The 23,558-nt window shown below is 39.6% G+C and overlaps 1 protein-coding gene across 15 annotated transcripts in view; it reads right to left on the bottom strand.

Annotated features, from left to right (window-relative positions):
- LRRC36 (leucine rich repeat containing 36) overlaps window positions 1–23,558 on the bottom strand; it is an 87,874-nt gene that overhangs the window by 45,888 nt on the left and 18,428 nt on the right. For 10 of the 15 annotated variants that reach the window (XR_009491150.1, XR_009491148.1, XR_009491147.1 and 7 more), the window contains exons 5-7: window positions 23,197–23,285; window positions 6,016–6,143; window positions 27–78 (exon numbers count right to left, since the gene is read on the bottom strand). Coding sequence is in view for 11 of the 15 variants with exons in the window: in XM_059876638.1 (XP_059732621.1) it covers window positions 27–78; window positions 6,016–6,143; window positions 23,197–23,285 (269 nt within the window). In the remaining 4 variants the exon portion in view is untranslated. Of the gene's footprint in view, window positions 1–26; window positions 79–6,015; window positions 6,144–10,384; window positions 10,492–23,196; window positions 23,286–23,558 lie in introns of all 15 variants that reach the window. The other 5 variants (XM_059876636.1, XM_059876639.1, XM_059876641.1 and 2 more) reach the window with 2 other exon arrangements.

The following is a 23,558-nucleotide window of genomic DNA, read 5'->3' as shown; positions in this document are numbered from 1 at the left end:
AAAAATATTGTAAGCAAAATATTTACCATCTTCCTGGTTATTCTCACTTGGCATCTCCCTTCTTGCCACTTCCTGCATCTAAAAAGAAAAGTTTTTAGAAGAGCGTCAGTGGGCATTCAGACATGAGTTTAACTAGAACAGAGAGGGGGAAGGGTTCAGAATACTTTCCTGTTAGTAAGCAAGTCCATTCTTGCAAACTAGGGACCTAAATAAAAAAACTAAATAAAATTGGGGGAAAAAATTCTTTAAACTAGCCACAATGCAAAGAGTTTCTAGAGTTGTTTTGAAGCAGATAAAGAGATGCCTTGCAAAGACAAAATACTCTTTAGATAGTAAAGAACACACCAAATGGTGAGATATTCTATTTTCTCTGTTTTTGATAACTCAGCATAGAATTTAGATGGTACCACCTTTCCAAACTTATTTCTGTTTAAAGAACTCACATATTTATATTACCTCTGGTAAAGCTGAGCATCAAGCACAGGAGCTACTGGGACCTTTAATAGGCTGAAAATTAATCTAAGGCATAATTAAGCAAGGATTTATACAAAGTAGAAAGCCATCTCAGTTCAGTTAGTCGCTCAGTCGTGTCCAACTCTTTGTGACCCCATGGACTGCAGCATGCCAGGCTTCCCTGTCCATCACCAACTCCCAAAGCTTCCTCAAAACTCATGTCCATCGAGTCAGTGATGCCATCCAACCACCTCATCCTCTGTCATCCTCTGTCGTCCCCTTCTCCTCCCGCCTTCAGTCTTTCCTAGCATCAGGGTCTTTTCCAATGAGTCAGTTCTTCACATCAGGTGGCCAAAGTATTGGAGCTTCAGCTTCAGCATCAGGTCTTCCAATGAATATTCATTCAGGACTGATTTCCTTTAGGACTGACTAGTTGGATCTCCTTGCTTTCCAAGAGACTCTCAAGAGTCTTCTCTAACACCACAGTTTAAAAGCATCAATTCTTTGATTGCTCAGCTTTCTTTATAGTCCAACTCTCATATCCATACATGACTACTGGAAAAACCATAGCTTTGACTAGATGGACATTACTTGTTGGCAAAGTGATGTCTCTGCTTTTTAATATGCTGTCTAGGTTGGTCATAGCTTTTCTTACAAGGAATAAGTTCTTTTAATTTCGTGGCTGCAGTCACCATCTGCAGTGATTTTGGAGCCCCCCAAAATACAGTCTGTCACTGTTTTCACTGTTTCCCCATCTATTTCCCATGAAGTGATGGGACCAGACGCCATGATCTTAGTTTTCTGAATGTTGAGTTTTAAGCCAACTTTTTCACTCTCCTCTTTCACTTTCATCAAGAGGCTTTTTAGTTCTTCTTTACTTTCTGTCATAAGGGTGGTGTCATCTGCATATCTGAGCTTATTAATATTTCTCCCAGTGATCTTGATTCCAGCTTGTGCTTCATCCATCCCGACATTTTGCATGATGTACTCTGCGTATAAGTTAAATAAGCAGGGTGACAATATATAGCCTTGATGTACTCCTTTCCCGATTTGGAACCAGTCTGTTGTTCCATGTCCAGTTCTAACTGTTGCTTCTTGACCTGCATACAGATTTCTCAGGAGGCAGGTCAGGTGTCTCGTATTCCCATCTCTTGAAGAATTTTCCACAGTTTGTTGTGATCCACACAGTCAAAGGCTTTGGCATAGTCAATAAAGCAGAAGTAGATGTTTTTCTGGAACTCTCTTGCTTTTTCAATGATACAACAGATGTTGGCAATTTGATCTCTGGTTCCTCTGCCTTTTCTAAAACCAGCTTGAACATCTAGAAGTTCACGTACTGTTGAAGACTGGCTTGGAGAATTTTGAGTATTACTTTGCTAGCATGTGAGAAGAGTGCAATTGTGCGGTAGTTTGAACATTCTTTAGCATTGCCTTTCTTTGGGATTGGAATGAAAACTGACCTTTTCCAGTCCTGTGGCCACTGCTGAGTTTTCCAAATTTGCTGGCATATTGAGCGCAACACTTTCAAAGCATCATCTTTTAGGATTTGAAATAGCTCAACTGGAATTCTGTCACCTTCACTAGCTTTGTTCATAGTGATACTTCCCAAGACCCCCTTGACTTTGCATTCCACAATGTCTGGCTCTTAGGTGAGTGATCACACCATTGTGGGTATCTGAGTCATGAAGATCTTTTTTGTATAGTTCTTCTGTGTATTCTCGCCACCTCTTCTTAATATTTTCTGCTTCTGTTAGGTCCATACATTTCTGTCCTTTATTGTGCCCATCTTTGCATGAAATGTTCCCTTGGTAGCTCTAATTTTCTTGGAAGAGATCGCTAGTCTTTCCCATTGTATTGTTTTCCTCTATTTCTTTGCATTGATCACTGAGGAAGGCTTTCTTATTCTTCCTGCTATTCTTTGGAACTCTGCATTCAAATGGGTATATCTTTCCTTTTCTCCTTTGCCTTTATCTTCTCTTCTTTTCATAGCTATTTGTAAGGCCTCCTCAGACAACCATTTTGCCCTTTTGCATTTCTTTATCTTGGGGATGGTCTTGATCACTGCCTCTTATACAATGTCATGAACCTCCATAGTTCTTCAGGCACTCTGTCTATCAGATCTAATCCCCTGAATCTATTTGTCACTTCCACTGTATAATTGTAAGGGATTTGATTTAGGTCATACCTGAATGGTCTGGTGGTTTTCCCTACTTTCTTCAATTTAAGTCTGAATTTGGCAGTAAGGAGTATTCATGATCTGAGCCACAGTCAGCTCCCAGTCTTGTTTTTGTTGACTGTATAGAACTTCTCCATCTTTGGCTGCAAAGAATATAATCAATCTGATTATGGTATTGACCATCTGTTGATGTCTATGTGTAGTCTTCTCTTTTGTTGTTGGAAGAGGGTGTTTGCTATGACCAGTGCATTCTCTTGGCAAAACTCTGTCAGCCTTTGACCTGCTTCGTTTTGTACTCTGAGGCCAAATTTGCCTGTTACTCCAGGTATCTCTTGACTTCCTACTTTTGCATCTAGAAAGCCATCTAGAGTTTGCTTTTTAAAAAACCATCTTCAAGTATTCAGTATCTTTTAGGTAGTTATGCAGAGAAAGAAATCCTACTTCCTATTTCTTAAACTAAGAGGACATAAAGCAGGCTATTTATTCGATTTTCTTTTTCCTCTCACTTCAAGAAGTTATTTCAAAGTTTTGGGTTTTTTTTTAAATATAAAAAGTGCTATTTAATGTTAACTGTAAATTAGAGTAAGGCTTTCCTAATGGCTCAGCAGTAAAGAATCTGCCTGCCAATGCAGGAGACACAGATCTGATTTCTGGGTTGTGAAGGTCCCCTGGAGGAAGAAGTGGCAAGGACAGAGGAGCTGGCAGGCTACAGTCCCTGAAGTCACAAGACACAACTAAGCATGCACATGCATGTAGATATAGAATATATTTTTGTCTCAATTACTTTAAAACAATACCAAGTTTTTTCAAAAAAATGGTAATTGAAGTAGTTTCTAAATTACCCAAGGAGAATCTCCAAAAACAGAGAAACCAACTAAATGCTAATCTGTCCTTTTATAAAATGAAGGCATTCTAACAGTTCAACCTGAAAGGAAATCTTACTATCTTTTTCCTTGTATATAGTGTTGATTATCCAAATTGTGGATTAGTCAGTCTTTCCTTCTTTTCTTTCTCCTTCTGGATATTTGCAGCAAATTTACTACTCAATAACTTATTAAAGAAAATGCAAACAAAAGAAGTTGAATATAAAGTCATCAATTCTGCTTCCTGCATCATATTCATTCATATAAATAAGTAATGGACTCCCACCAATTTTTTCTCTAAGAACTTTTTAAATTCTTCCCCCATCTTACATGATCTCTGCCTCTTCATTGCTCAAGAGGCAGTGTTAGGAGAGCCATCCCTGAGATGTTAAGAATCCAGTAATTAAAAGGCTAAGAAGTAGAAAATGTAAAGAAGCCAGGTAACAGGAAATGGAGACACTGGGAGAGAGGAGAAAGCTGAAAACCAGCCCAAATCTGTAACAGTTGTATCCCTCTTCGAGTGCCAAAATGCCTGGCATACAATGTGTTAAAATTATATGTACATTTGATCAGATTCTAGGCGAGAGAGAAAGGGGAGACTAAAATTAATGGAAAAAGCTCTTTGCATCCTGTCTTGTGCTTTCCTTTTCCTGTGTCTAACATGCCTTCACCAAAAAAGTGTCTTAAGTCAAAGACAAATGTCATATATCATCACTTACATGTGGAATCTTAAAAAAAAAAAAGTACAAATGAACTTATTTACAAGACAGAGTCACACTACTTAGTGTGCATGTGTCAATTCCAATCTCCCAATTTATCCCTCCCCTCCTTTACCCCTTGGTAACCCTAAAATTGTTTTTTACATCTGTGACTCTGTCTTGTAAATAAGGGGGCTTCCCTGATAGCTCAGTTGCTAAAGAATCCACCTGTAATGCAGGAGACCCTGGTTCGATTCCTGGGTTGGGAAGATCTGCTGGAGAAGAGATAGGCTATCCACTCCAGTATTCTTGGGCTTCCCATGTGGCTCGGCTGGTAAAGAGTCTGCCTGCAATGTAGAAGACCTGGGTTTGATCCCTGGGTTGGGAAGATCCCCTGGAGAAGGGAAAGGTTACTCACTCCAGTGTTCTGGCCTAGAGAATTCCAAGGACTATATAGTCCATGGGGTCGAAAAGAGTCAGACATGACTGGGCGACTTTCACTTTATACCACAGGGAACTCTACTGGACACTCTATAATGACCTATATGGGAAAAAAAATCTGAAAAAGAGTAGATATATGTATATGTATAACTGATTCACTTTGCTGTGCAGCAGAAACTAACAACATTATAAATCAACTACACTCCACCTCCTACACTGCTGGTAGGAATGTAAATCGAAACAGCTGCTATAGAGAACAGTATGGAGATTCCTTTAAAAAAAAAAAAACAACTAGGAATAAAACTACCATATGATCCAGCAATTCTACTACTGGGCATATACCCTGAGAAAACCATAACTGAAAAAGACACATGTACCCCAATGTTTATAGCAGCACTATTTACAGTAGCTAGGACATTGGAAGCAATCTGCATGTCCATCAACAGATGAAAGGATAAATAAGATGTGGTACATACATACAATGGAATACTGCTCAGCCATAAAAAAGAACAAATTTGAGTCTGTTCTAGTGAGGTAGATGAAACTAGAGCCTGTTATACAGAGTGAAGCAAGCAGAAAAACAAATATTATATATTAACACATATATATGGAATCTAGAAAAATGGTATTGATAAACCTATTTGCAGGGAAGGAATGGAGACTCAGATATGGAGACTCAGATATAGAGAATGGACTTGTGAACACAGTGGGGAATGGAGAGAGTGGGACAAACAGAGAAAGTAGCATTGACATATATACACTACCATGTGTAAAACAGATAGCTGGTAGGAAGTTGCTGTGTAACACAGGGAGCCCAACCTGGCACTTTGTGATGACTTAAAGGGGTGGTGGAGAAGGCAACGGCACCCCACTCCAGTACTCTTGCCTGGAAAATCCCATGGATGGAGGAGCCTGGTGGGCTACAGTCCATGGGGTTGCTGAGAGTCAGACACGACTGAGCGACTTCACTTTCACTTTTCACTCTTATGCATTGGAGAAGGAAATGGCAACCCACTCCAGTGTTCTTGCCTGGAGAATCCCAGGGACAGGGGAGCCTGGTGGGCTGCCGTCTATGGGGTCACACAGAGTCGGACACGACTGAAGCGACTTAGCAGCAGCAGCAGCAGCAAAGGGGTAGAGTGAGAGGAGGGGAGGGAGGTTCAAGAGGAAGGTGATATATGTATAATTATGGTTGATTTGCATTGTTGTACAACAGAGACTAACACAACATTGTAAAGCAATTTTCCCCAAATAAAATTTTTTAAAAAGAGAGAAAAAATACTTAAAGTCCTCTTAGACCTTCATGAATAACTGAGAATCTACTGGATTATTAGCATTGATCATTGACTAGTCAATAGATCCAGCAGGAGGGTGAATACATTACCTGTGTTCCCAATAGGAAAGGGTCTAATTTCTGATCTGGTATAACACTGCCCTGGGTTGCAGAAGTACTTGTTAGGGAGTCCTTTATTTCCCGGTTAGGGAAGGGAATAAAAAGTCCTTTGTTTGAGTCTGTGTTAAAAGAAAAGGCATACAATGAAGCACTGACCAGACTTTAAAGGCAACATGTCTTATGGAAAGATACTAGAAGTCACAAGATTGAGAGTACTATGTCACCACTTGGAAACAATGTGAATTTGGGCAAACTGCTAAACCTCTCTCAATCCCTCCACTTGTAAAACAGTGATGATAAAATCTAAATTTTCCATCTCTCAGAGTTAAGGTAAGGTTAAAATAAGATAATGCATATGAAAGGTTTCATACATTATGAAATGCTCAAGAAAAATTAAAAAGTCAAATATTTTTGCACACTTCTGAAATGAACATACAATAAAATTTGACATCAATTCAACAATCTCCAGCTACAGGGGGAGATGGCTGGAAATAGATTCCTGACATCAGGCATCTCCAGGGCATTAATCAGCAGTCTGCAGTGATTCATCATTTCAAATCAGCTTCATAATTTCTTTTTTAAAATTTTGTTTGTTTATTTATTTAAGCTGTGCTGGGTCTTCTTTGCCGTGAAGGCTTTTTTTCTCTAGTTGTGGTGAGCAGGGGCTACTCTCTAGTCATGGTGCACAGGCTTCTTATTGTAGTGACTTCTCTTGTTGCAGAGTAGTGGCTCTAGGGCAGGCAGACTTCAGTAGTTGCAGCAATGCAGGCTCAGTAGTTGCCCTCCTGGGCTCTAGAGCACAAGCTCAGTAGTTGTGGCATATGGACTTAGCTGCTCCATGGCATGTGGGATCCTCCCAGATTAGGGATCAAACTCAAGTCTCCTGCATTGGCAGGAGGATTCTTTACCACTGAGCCACCAGGGAAGCCCCAGCTTCATCATTTCTAACCAGCTTCTTTCCGCCGTGATTTCCTCATTTATAGAAAGAAACAGACTAATCAAGACCTATTTCATAGAGAAGAATACCAAATCTTTAGGTCTCCTAGTATTTTTTTCTTTTTGCCTATTATCAGAGAAACAACTTTAAAAACAGAAAGGAAAAGCAAGTAAAAACTATATCCTAATCCTGGCCACCTCAAAAGGAGCTAGTTAAGATTTCTATTAAATTGTAACACTTGTACAAAAGGTTTTGCACATTAATTGCAGAATTCTGGGATTTGGAGTCTTCTGGGGGACTCATTAATAAAAATAAGAGATTTTTGTTTAGAGAGGCTTTTTTCTTTAGTAGGATTGTATATAAAAATTAAGATATTAATAGTTTCAAACATTTGTGCTCTTCACCTAGTTCCCATTTGCAAGCTCTGGCAGTAGAAAGCTACCGTAAGGCAGGGCAACTGAGAACCCAGGATGAGAATAAAGCCAGCCTTTCTAAAATCCAGCCCCTCAGTCCATTTGGGGTTCTAATATGCTTCTTACTTCTGAGTTGCCTTCTGGGAATGAAACGTCATGCTATTTCAGTACAAAATGTCCTTCTATCCTTGTACTTGACGTAATTTTATTTCTCAAAGTGACATAAGCTCTCAAAGTTTATGTTCTCTGGTTCCTTTGCATTTGCAACACAGAAAAAGAAAGGGGGGGAGCAGAAATTGCTGTTTTAAAATCTGATTCTTAGTGGGAAATTAGAATGGTTAGTAAGCTGTGACTTTGGGTTCAGGGCTCCTCTTACCCCTTTCCTACAGAACAACACAAACTTCCCAGGTATCCAAGACCCTGTTCCATCTTGGTTTTCCTATCTTTCTAATGCTCTTTTCTAGATTTTTTTGTTTTGTTTTTTTAATTCAACCTATTTCTTGGTTCAAACAAATCTCGCAAGGTCCCAGCTCTTTGTTGAATGCTATCATAACTTCTCTCTGGTTTTAGCTATCAATCAAGTCTGGATGACCCTAAGTCTAACTATCTTAACTCTTATCTGTCTTTTCATGTCCAGACTTAAGTTTTTTGAACTGCCCCCCAAAAGAGTGCTCTACAGACAACTGAAAAGTCAGTATTTTCTCTCTTTTTTCTTTTTGTTGTGCTGCATGGCTTGTGGGATCTTAATTCCCCGACCAGGGACTGAACCTGGGCATTGGCAGTGAAAGTGCCGAGTCCTAACCAAAGGACCGCTAGGGAAATCCCAAATATTTTCTTTTTAAAAAATGTCTTTTATTGAATTTGCTATTCTATTGTTTCTGTTTTATGTTTTGTCTTTTTGTCCAAGATGCATGTGGGATCTTAGCTCCCCTACCAAGGATTAAACCCCAAAACCCAGCATTGGAAGGCAGTGTCTTAACCACTGGACTAACAGGGAAGTACCCTAAATATTTTCTAAATTAAACTCATAATCTTTACTTCCAGGACTACTTCTGCTGATGTCCTACCTCCAACCCTAACCCTCATTTTAATACTGGCATTACTATTCACCTAATCCTTCAAGATAGAAAATTGTTCTTTGACTTTCTCTCACTTATCTCAAATGTCAATTATCAAATTCTATAGAATTACTTTTTTTGGAGGGGGACATCTTTAATTGAGGTATAATGTACATGTCATATAAGTCATCATTTTACAGTATGCAATTCAGTGATTTTCAGTGCATTCACAAAGTTATACCACCATCACCACCTTCTACTCTCATCACCCCAAAAGAGGCCAAATTAACTGTGACTCTTAATTCTCTCTTCTTCATCAGTCCCTACAAACATCAAATAGGATTTGCCTATTCTGGACATTTCATGAAGATGGAATAATACAATATTTAACCTTTTGTATCTAGTTTCTGTCAATTAGTATGATATTCTCAGGACAAACATTGTAGCATGTATCAGTACTTCAGTACTTTTTAGGCTGAAAAATATGCCTTATATGGATATGCCGTTACTTTGTTTCTCCATTCATGAGTTGATAGATTTTTTGGCTATTATGAATAATGCTGCTTTCATTTCTGCACAAATCTTTGTGTGGACATATGTTTTCATGTCTCTTGGGTATATATCTAGAAGTGGAATTGGTGGGTCAAATGGTAACTCTAACTTTTTGAGGAACTTCCAAATTGTTTTCCAAAGAAGCTATACCATTTTATTTTCCCACCAGAAATGTATGAGGGTTCCAATTTCTCCACATCTTTGTTATTACTTGTTATCTGTCCTTTTGATTCTAGCCATCCTAGTGGATGTGAAATGTTATCCTCTTTGTGGTTTTGACTTGCATTTCCCTTATGGCTAGTGATATTGAACATCTTTCATGTGCTTGTTGGCTAGCTGCATATCTTCTTTGGAGAAACGTTTGTTCAATCTTTTGCCCATTTTCTAATTTGGTTGTTTGCCTTTCTGTTGTTGATTTTATAAGAGTCTACATATATATATATATATATATATATACACACACACATATATATGTGTGTGTGTGTATATATATATGCTCCACCCTTCCTGGGATTCTCCAGGCAAGAACACTGGAGTGGGTTGTCATTTCCTTCTCCAATGCATGAAAAATGAAAAGTGAAACTGAAGTCGCTCAGTCGTGTCCGACTCTATGCGACCCCATAGATAGCAGCCTACCAGGCTCCTCTGTCCATGGGTTTTTCCAGGCAAGGGTACTGGAGTGGGTTGCCATTGCCTTCTCTGATATATAATGGATATCAGACCCTTGTCAGACATATGATTTGCAAATATTTTCTCCTATTCTGTGGGTTGCTTTACTTTTTAAAAAAAATTAATTATTATTTTGGTCATACAATGCAGCATTTGGGATTTTAGCTCCCCCACCAGGGATTGAACCCATCTCCCCAGCAGTGAAAACACAGGGTCCTAACCACTGGACTGCCAGGGAATATCCTAGCTTTTTTACCTTCTTGATAGTGTCCTTTGAAGTACAAAGTTTTTTTAATATTTATTTTTATTTATTTGGCTGTGTGGCATCTGAGTTGCAGCACATGGGCTCTTTTAGTTCTGGCATTTGGGATCTTTTTTTTTTAGGAGTAGCATGTGGGATCTAGTTCCCTGACCAGGGCCCCTGCATTAGGAGTGCTGAGTCTTAGCCACTGGACCACCAAGGAAGTCCCAGTTCTCAAGGATTTAATTAATCTGTACCTCCTCATTTGTATTCACACTATTATTGTCCTATGTCAGGACAGGTCCTTATTATCTCCCACTTGGACTGCTGTCTTTAGTTGCTGCCTATCTAAATCAATCTTGAGTTATTGCTCTAAATTATACATTTAATCATGCTTACCACCTACAATATCTTTGTCACCCATTTTCAATAGAATAAAATGAAAATGTTTCATAAAGAGACCGTTTGCAACTTGGCTTTAATCAACCACCTTAGCTCCAGTCACGTGCATGCATGCGTGCCAAGACACTTCAGTCGTGTTCAACTCTCTGCGACCCAATGGACTGTATCCTGCCAGGCTCCTCTGTCCATGGGATTCTGCAGGCAAGAATACTGGAGTGAGTTGCCATTTTCTTCTCCAGGGGATCTTCCCTATTCAGGGATCAAACTCACATCTCTTATGTTTCCTGCACTGGCAGGCAGGTTCTTTTCCATTAGCACCACCTGAGAAGCCCCCTGTCACAAGCTAAGTCACAAGCTGAGTCAATTTCCTAATCCGTCACACCTGTTTTTTCTACTTCTGTTTTCTATGCATTGAATGCCCAACTATGCCCAATGAATTCTATTTGAATTCCCAACTTAAGTGTATCCTTTTTGGGAAGGCTTTACCCAGGTCAACTGCTAGTGTCTCTCCCCCACAGTTCCTTACCTCTGCCGAAGTTGAACTCATGTCTCAGCCTGACTTGTAACCTAATTAACTATGATAAATCTGGTGTGGGAGTAGCTGAAGCTCTGACATTGTTGTGTCATTTCCTAATATGCCTATCCTCTAACACAGGAATTTTCCAGTAGATAGACACAGGAAAACAACAGAATGGGAAACACTAGAGATCTCTTCAAGAAAATCAGAGATACCAAAGGAACATCTCATGCAAAGATGGGCTCGATAAAGGACAGAAATGGTATGGACCTAACAGAAGCAGAAGATATTAAGAAGAGATGGCAAGAATACACAGAAGAACTGTACAAAAAAGATCTTCATGACCCAGATAATCACGATGGTGTGATTACTGATCTAGAGCCAGACATCCTGGAATGTGAAGTCAAGTGGGCCTTAGAAAGCATCACTACGAACAAAGCTAGTGGAGGTGGTAGAATTCCAGATGAGCTATTCCAAATCCTGAAAGATGATGCTGTGAAAGTGCTGCACTCAATATGCCAGCAAATTTGGAAAACAGCGGTGGCCACAGGACTGGAAAAGGTCAGTTTTCATTCCAATCCCAAAGAAAGGCAATACCAAAGAATGTTCAAACTACCGCACAGTTGCACTCATCTCACATGCTAGTAAAGTAATGCTCAAAATTCTCCAAGCCAGGCTTCAGCAATATGTGAACCGTGAACTTCCAGATGTTCAAGCTGGTTTTAGAAAAGGCAGAGGAACCAGAGATCAAATTGTCAACATCCGCTGGATCATCGAAAAAGCAAGAGTTCCAGAAAAACATATATTTCTGCTTTGTTGACAATGCCAAAGCCTTTGACTGTGTGGATCACAATAAACTGTGGAAAATTCTGAAAGAGATGGGAATACCAGACTACCTGACCTGCCTCCTGAGAAACCTGTATGCAGGTCAGGAAGCAACAGTTAGAACTGGACATGGAACAACAGACTGGTTCCAAATAGGAAAAGGAGTACGTCAAGGCTGTATATTGTCACCCTGCTTACGCTGGGCTGGAAGAAGCACAAGCTGGAATCAAAATTACCGGGAGAAATATCAATAACCTCAGATATGCAGATGACACCACCCTTATGGCAGAAAGTGAAGAGGAACTAAAAAGCCTCTTGATGAAAGTGAAAGTGGAAAGTGAAAGTTGGCTTAAAGCTCAACATTCAGAAAACGAAGATCATGGCATCTGGTCCCATCACTTCATGGGAAATAGATGGGGAAAAAGTGGAAACAGTGTCAGACTTTATTTTTCTGGGCTCCAAAATCACTGCAGATGGTGACTGCAGCCATGAAATTAAAAAACGCTTACTCCTTGGAAGGAAAGTTATGACTAACCTAGATAGCATATTCAAAAGCAGAGACATTACTTTGCCAACAAAGGTTCGTCTAGTCAAGGCTATGGTTTTTCCTGTGGTCATGTATGGATGTGAGAGTTGGACTGTGAAGAAGGCTGAGCGCCGAAGAATTGATGCTTTTGAACTGTGGTGTTGGAGAAGACTCTTGAGAGTTCCTTGGACTGCAAGGAGATCCAACCAGTCCATTCTGAAGGAGATCAGCCCTGGGATTTCTTTGGAAGGAATGATGCTAAAGCTGAAACTCCAGTACTTTGGCCACCTCATGCGAAGAGTTGACTCATTGGAAAAGACTCTGATGCTGGGAGGGATTGGGGGCAGGAGGAGAAGGGGACGACAGAGGATGAGATGGCTGGATGGCATCACTGACTCGATGGACGTGAGTCTGAGTGAACTCCGGGAGTTGGTGATGGACAGGGAGGCCTGGCGTGCTGCAATTCATGGGGTCGCAAAGAGTCGGACACGACTGAGCGACTGATCTGATCTGAGACACCTGTTTGCTGAATTGCTCTTATATCCATCGCACCAGAGAATGCCAGTTGCCTCTCACTACATCCTTTTTCATCTGTTAGAACCCCCAGTAACAGCCCTAGATTGCCAACATCTGGATTTCTATATGAGAGAGAAATGAATTTCTGTCACAAAACCTTCCCCATTTGCTCCTAGTACACTCTGAGCCTCTACAGCATATGCCCATCTACATCAGTGTTTCTCAAACTCAACATTCTCATAAACCCTGAGACTATCAATCTAGTTTGAGAAATTTCAGTTCAAGAAACTCAGTGTGTCAAAAGATATTTTACAAAGCAGATTATATTAGGTGACAGTTTGGCAATTTCTTACAAAACTAAAAACTTGGTATTTACCCAAAGGAGTTGAAAGCTTATGTCCATACAAACATCTGCATATAGATGTTTATAACAACTTTTTGCATAATTGCCAAAACCTGGGAGCAACCAAGATGTTCTTCAGTAGGTGAGTGGGTAAATAAATAATCCAGATAATAATAATAGAATATTCAGTTCAGTTCAGTCGCTCAGTCATGTCCAACTCTGAGACCCCATGGACCACAGCACCATTAAGCCCTAAAAACAAAGTAGCTACTAAGCCACAAAAAGATACAGAGGAAACCACTGCATATCACTAAGCAGACAAAGCCAATCTGAAAAGGCTACATACAGTATGACTCCAATTATATGAAATTCTGGAAAAGGCAAAACTGTGGCAACAGGTGAAAATGGCAGTGAGAAGCATCTTGCATCTGTCTCCCCCTAGACAACAACTGCACTTGCAGAATTCTCTGATATAACTATTTTAGAATTTTGGAGTCTACTGAAGGCTTGCAACTTCTGGGGGAAGGCATGGAAGGTAAATTAGGGTTAATTTTGGTTAATTTCAGTTCTTAGCAAAGTAGCTAAGGCTTCCCTGGTAGCTCAGCTGGTAAAGAATCCACCTGCAATGCAGGAGACCCAGGTTTGATTCCTGGATCAGGAATATCTCCTGGAGAGGGATAGGCTACCCACTCCAGTATTCTAGGGCTTCCCTTGTGGCTCAGATGGTAAAGAATCTGTCTGCAATGTGGGGGACCTGGGTTTGATCCTTGGGTAAGGAAGATTCCCTGGAGAAGGGATAGGCTACACACTCCAGTGTTTTTGCCTGAAGAATTCCATGGCGAGGAACCTGGTGGGCTACAGTCCATGTGGTCACAATGAGTCGGAAATAACTGAGTGACTTTCACTTTCAGCAAAGAAGCAGCTACCGGTCCCTCACCCCTCATGCAAAAAATTTAAGCTGGACCCTTACCTAACACATACACAAAAATTAACTGGATGGATTAATGCATCAAAGACTTAAATGTAATACATTAAACTATAAAACTCAGCATTTCTCCAGTGGTCCAGTGGCTAAGACTCCACACTCCCAATGCATGGGGCTGGGGTTAGATCCCTGGTCAGGGAACTAGATCCCACATGGCCCAACTAAGACCGGGGGCATCCAAATATATATAAAAAAATATATATATACATATTTTTTATATATAAACTATAAAACTCTTAGAAGAAAACATAGAGAACATGCTTACTGGATTTGTCACTGTGACACCAAAAGCAAAGCAATAAAACAGACAAATTGAACTTCATTAAAAATTTAAAATTTTGTGCATCTAAAAACAATACACACAGAGTAGCAGCCCACAGGCAGCCCATAGAATGGGAGAAAATATTTGCAAATCATATATCTGATACAGAATTAATATTTAGAGTATATAGAGAACTCCTAATACTCAACAACAACAAAAAAGCAACTTGGTTCAAAAGTGGGCAAAGGACTTGAATAGACATTTCTCCAAACGAAGATTTACAAATGGCCAATAAGCACACACACAAAAATACTCAACATCACTGATCATCAGGGAAATACAAATTAAAAACATGAGATACCAGCTCACACCCAGTAGGATGGCTACTACCAAAAAATCAGAAAATAACAAGTGTTGGTAAGGAGGTAGAGAAATCAGAACTCTTGTACACTGTTGGTGGGAGTGTAAAATGATACAGTGGCTATAGACAACAGTATGGCAATTCCTGAAAAAAATTAAAAATAAAATTACTATATGATACAATAATTTCACTTCTGGGTACATACCCCAAAGAAGTGAAAGCAGGGTCTTGAAGAGATAGATGTATACCCCTGTTCATAGCAGCATTATTCACAATAGCAAAAACACGGGAGTAACCCAAGTGTCCATCGACAAATGAATGGATAAACAAAATGTGCTCTATACATACAATGGAATATTATTCACCCTTAAAAAGGAAGGAAATTCTGACTAATGCTACCATGTGGATGAACTTTGAGGACATTGTGGTTGTTCAGTCACTAAGTCATGTACAACTCTCTACAACTCCATGGACTGCAGCATACCAGGCTTCCGTGTCCTTTACTAGCTCCTGGAGTTTGCTCAAACTCATGTCCATTGAGTCAGTGATGCCATCCAACCATCTCATCCTCTGTCCCCCCTTTCTCCTCCTACTATCAATCTTTCCCAGCATCAGATCTTTACCAATGAGTTGACTCTTCGCATCAGGTGGCAGAAGTATTGGAGCTTCAGCTTCAGCATCAGTCCTTCCAATGAATATTCAGGGTTGATTTCCTTGAGGATTGACTGGTTTGATCTCCTTGCTGTCCAAGGGACTCTCAAGAGTCTTCTCCAGCATCACAATTCAAAAGCATCAATTCTTCGGCACTCAGCATTCTTTATGGTCCAACTTTCACATCCATAGATGACTACTGGAAAAACCACAGCTTTGACCTTTGTTGAGAAAGTGATGTCTCTGCTTTTTACTATGCTGTCTAGGTTTGTCATAACTTTTCTTCCAAAGAGCAAGCATCTTTTAATTTCATGGCTGCAGTCACCTTCCACAGTAATGTTGGAGCCCAGGTAAATAAAATCTGTCACTGTTTCCACTTTTTCCCCATCTATTTGCATAAAGTGATAGGACTGGAAGCCATGGATCTTAGTTTTCTGAATGTTGAGTTTTAAGCCATCTTTTTCACTCTCCTCTTTCACCCTCATCAAGAGGCACTTTAGTTCATCTTTGCTTTCTGCTGGCATCATCTGCATATCTAAGGTTGTTGTTACTTCTTGCAATCTTGATTCCAGTCTGTGATTCATCCAGCTTGGTATTTCACATAATGTACTCTGCATATAAGTTAAATAAACAGGGTGACAATATACAGCCTTGACGTACTCCTTTTCCAATTTGGAACCAGTCTGTTGTTCCATGTCTGGTTCTAATTGCTTCTTGATCTGCATATAGGTTTCTCAGGAGGCAAGTAAGGTAGTCTGGTATCCCTACCTCTTTCAGAATTTTCCAGTTTGTTGTGATCCACACAGTCAAAGCCTTAGTGTAGTCAATGAAGCAGATATTTTTTTGGAATTCCCTTGCTTTTTCTACGATCCAATAGATGTTGGCAATTTGATCTCTGGTTCCTTTGCCTTTTCTAAATCCAGTTTGTACATCTGAAAGTTCTCTTCATATACTGCTGAAGCCTAGCCAGAAGGATTTTGAGCATTACCTTGCTATCATATGAAATGAGCGAAATAGCACAGTAGTTTGAACATTCTTTGGCATTGCCTTTCCTTGTGATTAGAATGAAAATTGATCTTTTCCAGTCCTGTGGCCATTGCTGAATTTTCTAAATTTGCTGGCATATTGAATGCAGCACTTTAACAGAATCATCTTTCAGGATTAGCAATAGCTCAGCTGGAATTTCATCACCTCCACCAGCTTTGTCCATAGTAATGCTTCCTACGGCCCACTTGATTTCACATTCCAGGATGTCTGGCTTTAGGAGAGTGATCATACCATCGTGATTATCTGAGTCATTCAGTTCAGTTCAGTTCAGTCACTCAGTCGTGTCCTCACCAACTCCCAGAGCTCACTCAAACTCATGTCCATCAAGTCAGTGATGCCATCCAGCCATCTCATCCTCTGTCGTCCCCTTCTCCTCCTGCCCCCAATCCCTCCCAGCATCAGAGTCTTTTCCAATGAGTCAACTCTTCGCATGAGGTGGCCAAAGTACTGGAGTTTCAGCTTTAGCATCACTCCTTGCAAAGAACACCCAGGGCTGATCTCCTTCAGAATGGACTGGTTGGATCTCCTTGCAGTCCAAGGGACTCTCAAGAGTCTTCTCCAGCACCACAGTTCAAAAGCATCAATTCTTCAGCACTCAGCCTTCTTCACAGTCCAACTCTCACATCCATACATGACCACAGGAAAAACCACAGCCTTGACTAGACGGACCTTTGTTGGCAAAGTAATGTCTCTGCTTTTGAATATGCCATCTAGGTTGGTTATAACTTTCCTTCCAAGGAGTAAGCGTCTTTTAATTTCATGGCTGCAATCACTATCTGCAGTGATTTTGGAGCCCAGAAAAATAAAGTCTGACACTGTTTCCACTTTTTCCCCATCTATTTCCCATGAAGTGATGGGACCAGATGCCATGATCTTCGTTTTCTGAATGTTGAGCTTTAAGCCAACTTTTTGACTCTCCTCTTTCACTTTCATCAAGAGGCTTTTTAGTTCCTCTTCACTTTCTGCCATAAGGGTGGTGTCATCTGCATATCTGAGGTTATTGATATTTCTCCCGGTAATTTTGATTCCAGCTTGTGCTTCTTCCAGCCCAGCGTAAGCAGGGTGACAATATACAGCCTTGACGTACTCCTTTTCCTATTTGGAACCAGTCTGTTGTTCCATGTCCAGTTCTAACTGTTGCTTCCTGACCTGCATACAGGTTTCTCAGGAGGCAGGTCAGGTAGTCTGGTATTCCCATCTCTTTCAGAATTTTCCACAGTTTATTGTGATCCACACAGTCAAAGGCTTTGGCATTGTCAACAAAGCAGAAATATATGTTTTTCTGGAACTCTTGCTTTTTCGATGATCCAGCGGATGTTGACAATTTGATCTCTGGTTCCTCTGCCTTTTCTAAAACCAGCTTGAACATCTGGAAGTTCACGGTTCACGTATTGCTGAAGCCTGGCTTGGAGAATTTTGAGCATTACTTTACTAGCATGTGAGATGAGTGCAACTGTGCGGTAGTTTGAACATTCTTTGGTATTGCCTTTCTTTGGGATTGGAATGAAAACTGACCTTTTCCAGTCCTGTGGCCACTGCTGAGTTTTCCAAATTTGCTGGCATATTGAGTGCAGCACTTTCACAGCATCATCTTTCAGGATTTGAAATAGCTCATCTGGAATTCCATCACCTCCACTAGTTTTGTTCATAGTGATGCTTTCTAAGGCCCACTTGACTTCACATTCCAGGATGTTTGGCTCTAGGTGAGTGATCATACCATCGTGATTATCTTGGTCATGAACATCTTTTTTGTACAGTTCTTCTGTGTATTTTTGCTACCTCTTCTTAACATCTTCTGCTTCTGTTAGGTCCATACCATTTCTGTCCTTTATCGAGCCCATCTTTGCATGAAATGTTCCCTTGGTATCTCTAATTTTCTTGAAGAGATCTCTAGTCTTCCCCATTCTGTTGTTTCCTTAATCTGGGTCATTAAGGCCTTCATTGTACAATTCTTCTGTGTATTCTTGCTGCCTCTTCTTAATCTCTTCTGCTTCTGTTAGGTCCCGTTTACTTGAATATGCCCATCCAGTTTTCTTGAAGAGGTCTCTAGTCTTTTCCATTCTATTGTTTTCCTCTATTTCTTTGCATTGTTCTCTTACAGCTTTCTTATCTCTTCTTACTATTCTCTGGAACTCTGCATTCAGTTTGGTATATCTTTCCCTTTCTATTTTGCCTTTTGCTTCTCTTCTCAGCTACCTGTAAGACCTCTTCAACCATTTTGCCTTCTTGCATTTCTTTTTCCTTGGGATGGTTTTGGTCACTGCCTCCTGTACAATGTTACCAATCTCCGTCCATAGTTCTTCAGGCATTGTGTTTACCAGATCTAATCCCTTGAATCTACTTGTCATCTCCACTGTATAATCATAAGGAATTTGATTTAAATCACACCTGAATGGTCTAGTGGTTTTCCCTACTTTCTTCAATTAAAGTCTAAATTTTGCCCTAAGAAGGTCATGATCTAAGCCATACTCAGCTCTAGTTCTTGTTTTTGCTGACTGTAGTATAGAGCTTCTCCACCTTTGGCTGCAAAGAATATAATCAATCTGATTTTTGTATTGACCATCTGGTGATGTCCATGTGTAGAGTCATCTCTTGTGTTGTTGGAAGAGGGCAACAACATTGAGGACATTATGCTAAGTGAAATAAACCAGTCACAAAAAGACAAATACTGTATGATTTCTCTTCTATAAGAGACTCAGAGCAATCAGTATCAGAGAGAGAAAGAAAATAGAATGGTGATTTCTAGGGGCTACAGGGAGGGTAAGATGGGGAGTTATCATTTAATGGGTGTAGTTCAGTTTTATAAGATGAAAAGAGTTCCAGAGGGCTGGTGGTGATGAATGCATTTAATACCAGTGAACTGTTCACTTAAAAATGGTTAAGATGGTAAATCTTATATACATTTTACCACAATAAACATTTCTGAGAAAAAAAAAACATAAAGAGATGGTAAAAAGATCAGTAATTGCCAGGGGTAAGAGGGGAGTAAGGGAAGACTACGTGAGCACAGAGTTTAGGCCAGTGAAACTATTCTGTATGATACTAAAATGGTGGATACATGTCATTATATTAATACATTTACCAAACCCATAGAATGTACACTACCAAAAAGGAACCCTAATGTAAACTAAGGACTTCAGGTGATAATAATGTGTCAATGTAGGTTCATCAGTTGTAACAAAAGCACCACTCTGATGCCTGTTGTTGGTAGTGAGAGAGGCTATGCATGTGTAGAGGCAGGAGGTATATAGGAACCCTGTATTTCCTGTTCAGCTTTGCTGTGGATCTAAAACTATTCTAAAAAACAGTCTATTTTTTCAAATAGCAGACTAATATTGCAAAGGAGTATTTCTGCTCTTACATCTTTTAAATGTTTTCCATAACTGCATCAAACAAAAACATGAAATTAAAGGGCCTCACACTGCCTGTGGACCTCTGAAAGTATCCCTGCTCCAGGAGTTCACAACACTGAGTTTGAGGAATACTGATCTGTGTCATTTATTTAACGTTTTCATATGCACTGCCTGAAATTGTGTTACTTAGCTTTTTCATGTTTGTCTCATTATCTTATATTGCAAGTGATTCAGGAAATGACTGAATTTTCTATTTCCAGAGTATGTTTCAGAAGATAATTTATGTGAGTTTACAAAAAGAAAAAAGGAAAAAAAGTTGGATGAGAATCAAAAATTTCACTAAAAAGAATGGACTTTGATTTGGGTCATAAACAGAAGGATTTTAATTCAAGCACTGAAGGCAGAAGGGACAGCATTAGTTCAACGGCAAAAGAGAGAAAAAGGAGAGAGTGGTTTGACTTGACTGAAGCATCGTATATTGTAGTTGAGAAACAGGAGATATAAGGTTTCAGGGTAGGCTGAAGAGATGAGCTCCAGCAGTTTTTTTTTTTTTTTTTAATTAATTATTTGGCTGTGCTGTGTCTTAGCTGCTGCACATGGGACCTTTGATCTTCGTTGCAGCACATGGAAACTTTAGTTGCAGCAAGTGGGATCTAGCACCCTGACCAAGGATTGAACCCAGGCCCCCTGCATTGGGTGTACAGTCTTAGCCACCAGGGAATTTCCACAGCTACAACTTAGAGAAGCCTTGTGTGTCAGATTGAGGACTCTAACTTCAGCTATGAGTGGGAGCCATGCAAGTTTTTGAGCAGGCAAATATAATAATCACAGTTGAGTTTTAAGAGAATTAATCTGACAGGAAATACAAAATGAACTGAATAAAGAAGAAACTAGGAGGCAGCACAGTATAATATTTAAGAGGACTTTGATGACTGACAGACTAGAGTTTGCATCACAGCTTTGCCACTTAGTGGATAATTAGAGCAAATTATTTCACCTCTTTTGGGCCTGGTTTCCTCACACATGAAGAAACAAGGATAATTATAATCACCTTCAAGGTTGTTGTGAGGATTTAATGAGATTATATAATAGCCTGGCCTAGAGTTTATACTCAGTGAATGATAGATATTAAACATGCCTGTTAAGAGACAGGAAAGGGAAAAGAAAGCTTGTTAATTGTGAATCATACTCTATGGTATGAACATTCAACTGGATTTGGGGGAGGGAGAGAATTATACCCCGCACTGATTCTGAGCCTGAATAATGAGAAAGTGATGGTAACACTAAGGAAACCCTGAGAGCTGTTTAGGTCTGGAGGAAATGGCGTTCGTTTGAGTTTTTAACATGTTTAGCGTGAGAGGCTGGAAAATTATTCAGTGGTGATTCCAAGTGTATGTTAATAGTTGGTCAACAGAAATAGGGAACTGATGCAGAGAAACTGTACAAGTTGTCAAAGCTAGACCATTTTGTTTAAGAGTCATCAACAGGGAGGAAATAAAGCTAGCTGTGCAAACAGATGAGCTCAATAGGGCAAAGAGTAGAGAAAGAAGAGAATCTGAAGGCATAGCCTAGGTATGCTTATTTTAGGGGTATGGGAAAAGAGAGAGGGAATTTTGAAACAGTCAAAGATTATGCAGTGAAGAGACCAGGATGAGGATACAAGACAGTGAAGATTCCCTGCCATCCTAAATGACTGGTGGGAAAGCACTGTTTGAACAATCGAGCTGCTGCTGCTGCTGCTAAGTCACTTCAGTAGTGTCCGACTCTGTGCGACCCCATAGACAGCAGCCCCCCAGGCTCCCCTGTCCCTGGGATTCTCCAGGCAAGAACACTGGAGTGGGTTGCCATTTCCTTCTCCAATGTAAGAAAGTGAAAAGTGAAAGTGAAGTCACTCAGTCATGTCCAACTCTTCATGACCCCATGAACTGCAGTCCACCAGGCTCCTCCATCCATGGGATTTTCTAGGCAAGAGTACTGGAGTGGGGTGCCATCGCCTTCTCCAGAACAATTGAACTAGTGGGTAATATTTTCTAGAAAGTTTTGTCTTAGCCTGTGGCACAAACATTAATGTGGTATAACCACTTCAGTCATACTGGATTACTAACAGTGCTTACAGGCAACACTCCGCAGGGATCTAGCACAAAACATAATTTTCAGCAGAAAGCAAAGATTTTTAACGTTTCAAAGCAGCAAAATAAACTTAATATTAAAAAAAAAAATTCCAGCAACAGCTGGAGCTTCTGAGCACCTTTAGAAATGGACCCTGTGTCTAGTAAAGCAGTTTGTTCTCAGTAAAGGCTGTGTACTTTAAAACATTTTAATTCATAGAGTGACTGTGGTGCTTATGACATATAATAATATAAATGACCTTTAATTCAGCTCATACAAAAAATGTAATCAAATTATGCTTCAGTGTATCTTTGTCTTTCTGGAAATGGATACATAGATGCTTATACTTATAAAAAGATAGGAAAGCTGTATATCAAATTAACTGAGATTCTCTTTAGGGGAAAGTCTTCTGAGTGATTAAAATGTTCTTTGGGCTTTTCAGTACTTTCCAAAATAATTACAATAGAATTTCATCAATTTTGAAATATAAAAAATGCTATTTAAAATGAAATAGAGCAATCTATGGTCCATGACTTACATGTGACCTCTAAGACCTCTGAGACCTCTAAGAAAGGAAAATAAATATCATACCTCACTATGGCTTAATTTACCTTGAAATTTTACATGAAAATAATTTGTCAATTAATATCTACATGGATAGACACAAAGTCAGGAAATAAAATACTATATATTACAAATTGAAAACCCTTTGTGTCTAAACTACATCATCAATCTATTAATTATTGTTGAGATTTTAAGGATTAATTTTTAGAGTTTGTAGACCCTTCAAAAAAGGGACAGAGACCTCAAGCCAGAAAAAATTTTCTCAAGTGAAAGGTCATCTGATGAGTGCCAAATTAATCCATATGGGCCCACTGCATGCAAGTTCTCTACTGTAAAGCTTTCTTCTAGCCTGTGGCAGGACCATGAATGTAGCATAACATTTTATTCACGTTGGATTTCCAATACTGCTTACAGGCAACAATCCCCAAGAATATAGCGGAAATAGATTCTGCAGCTGCAAAGTTTCAAGGTGGAGACACCAAGAGGCTAAGGGTGTGAGCTGCACTGATGCAGATGAGTCCTGAATCTGTGGCTAATGAATCCTGTGGGGATTGGCAATGCAATTTTCAGGATGTACTAATGATATAAAGTGATGTAAGTGAAACTGAACTCTCTGAGTACAGCTTGTACACTTTGATGGGTTCTGGCTTAGGCCTGCTTAGTAAATAGGGCTTCTCTGGCAGTGAGAGAAAGAAGGAAAAACACAAACTGGTAAACCTTGTGCTTGCTTCAAATCTATGTTATTTCTCAACTATTTTGTCTTCATCCTACTCAAGATTGGCCATAATAACAGAAACAATTAATGTTTTAATTGTTTTGTGGTCAGAAAGGGAAAACTTACCAGTTTCAATTCTGTTATCACTATCAGTGCTGACTTTTGATGCAGTGCTCTCATTTGTTACACAGTTTTTTACTGTCTTCTCCCTAGAGCTGTCACATCAAATAATTTATTTAAAACTGAAAGAAGCTTCTGAGATCACGAGTAAAGGCTATTTAGAAAAAAACATTTCAGGGTACTCAGATTTTTTTTTTCCCAAATGCTCCAGAACATATTATTTTCACAAATATTTCAGTTAAAACTATTTTTTTTAAAGTCATAGTATTTTCATTGGGAAATGAGAAAGAAAGACACTACAGTTCACCCTCCAAAGCATGAAAGCCAGAAAATTCCGAACTTAGATACTCTGTTTTCTTGACATAAAC

This window comes from Bos taurus, chromosome 18 (genome assembly GCF_002263795.3).
Source record: "Bos taurus isolate L1 Dominette 01449 registration number 42190680 breed Hereford chromosome 18, ARS-UCD2.0, whole genome shotgun sequence".
NCBI classification, from domain to species: Eukaryota; Metazoa; Chordata; class Mammalia; order Artiodactyla; family Bovidae; genus Bos; species Bos taurus.
This window is presented reverse-complemented; position numbering and strand designations above follow the sequence as displayed.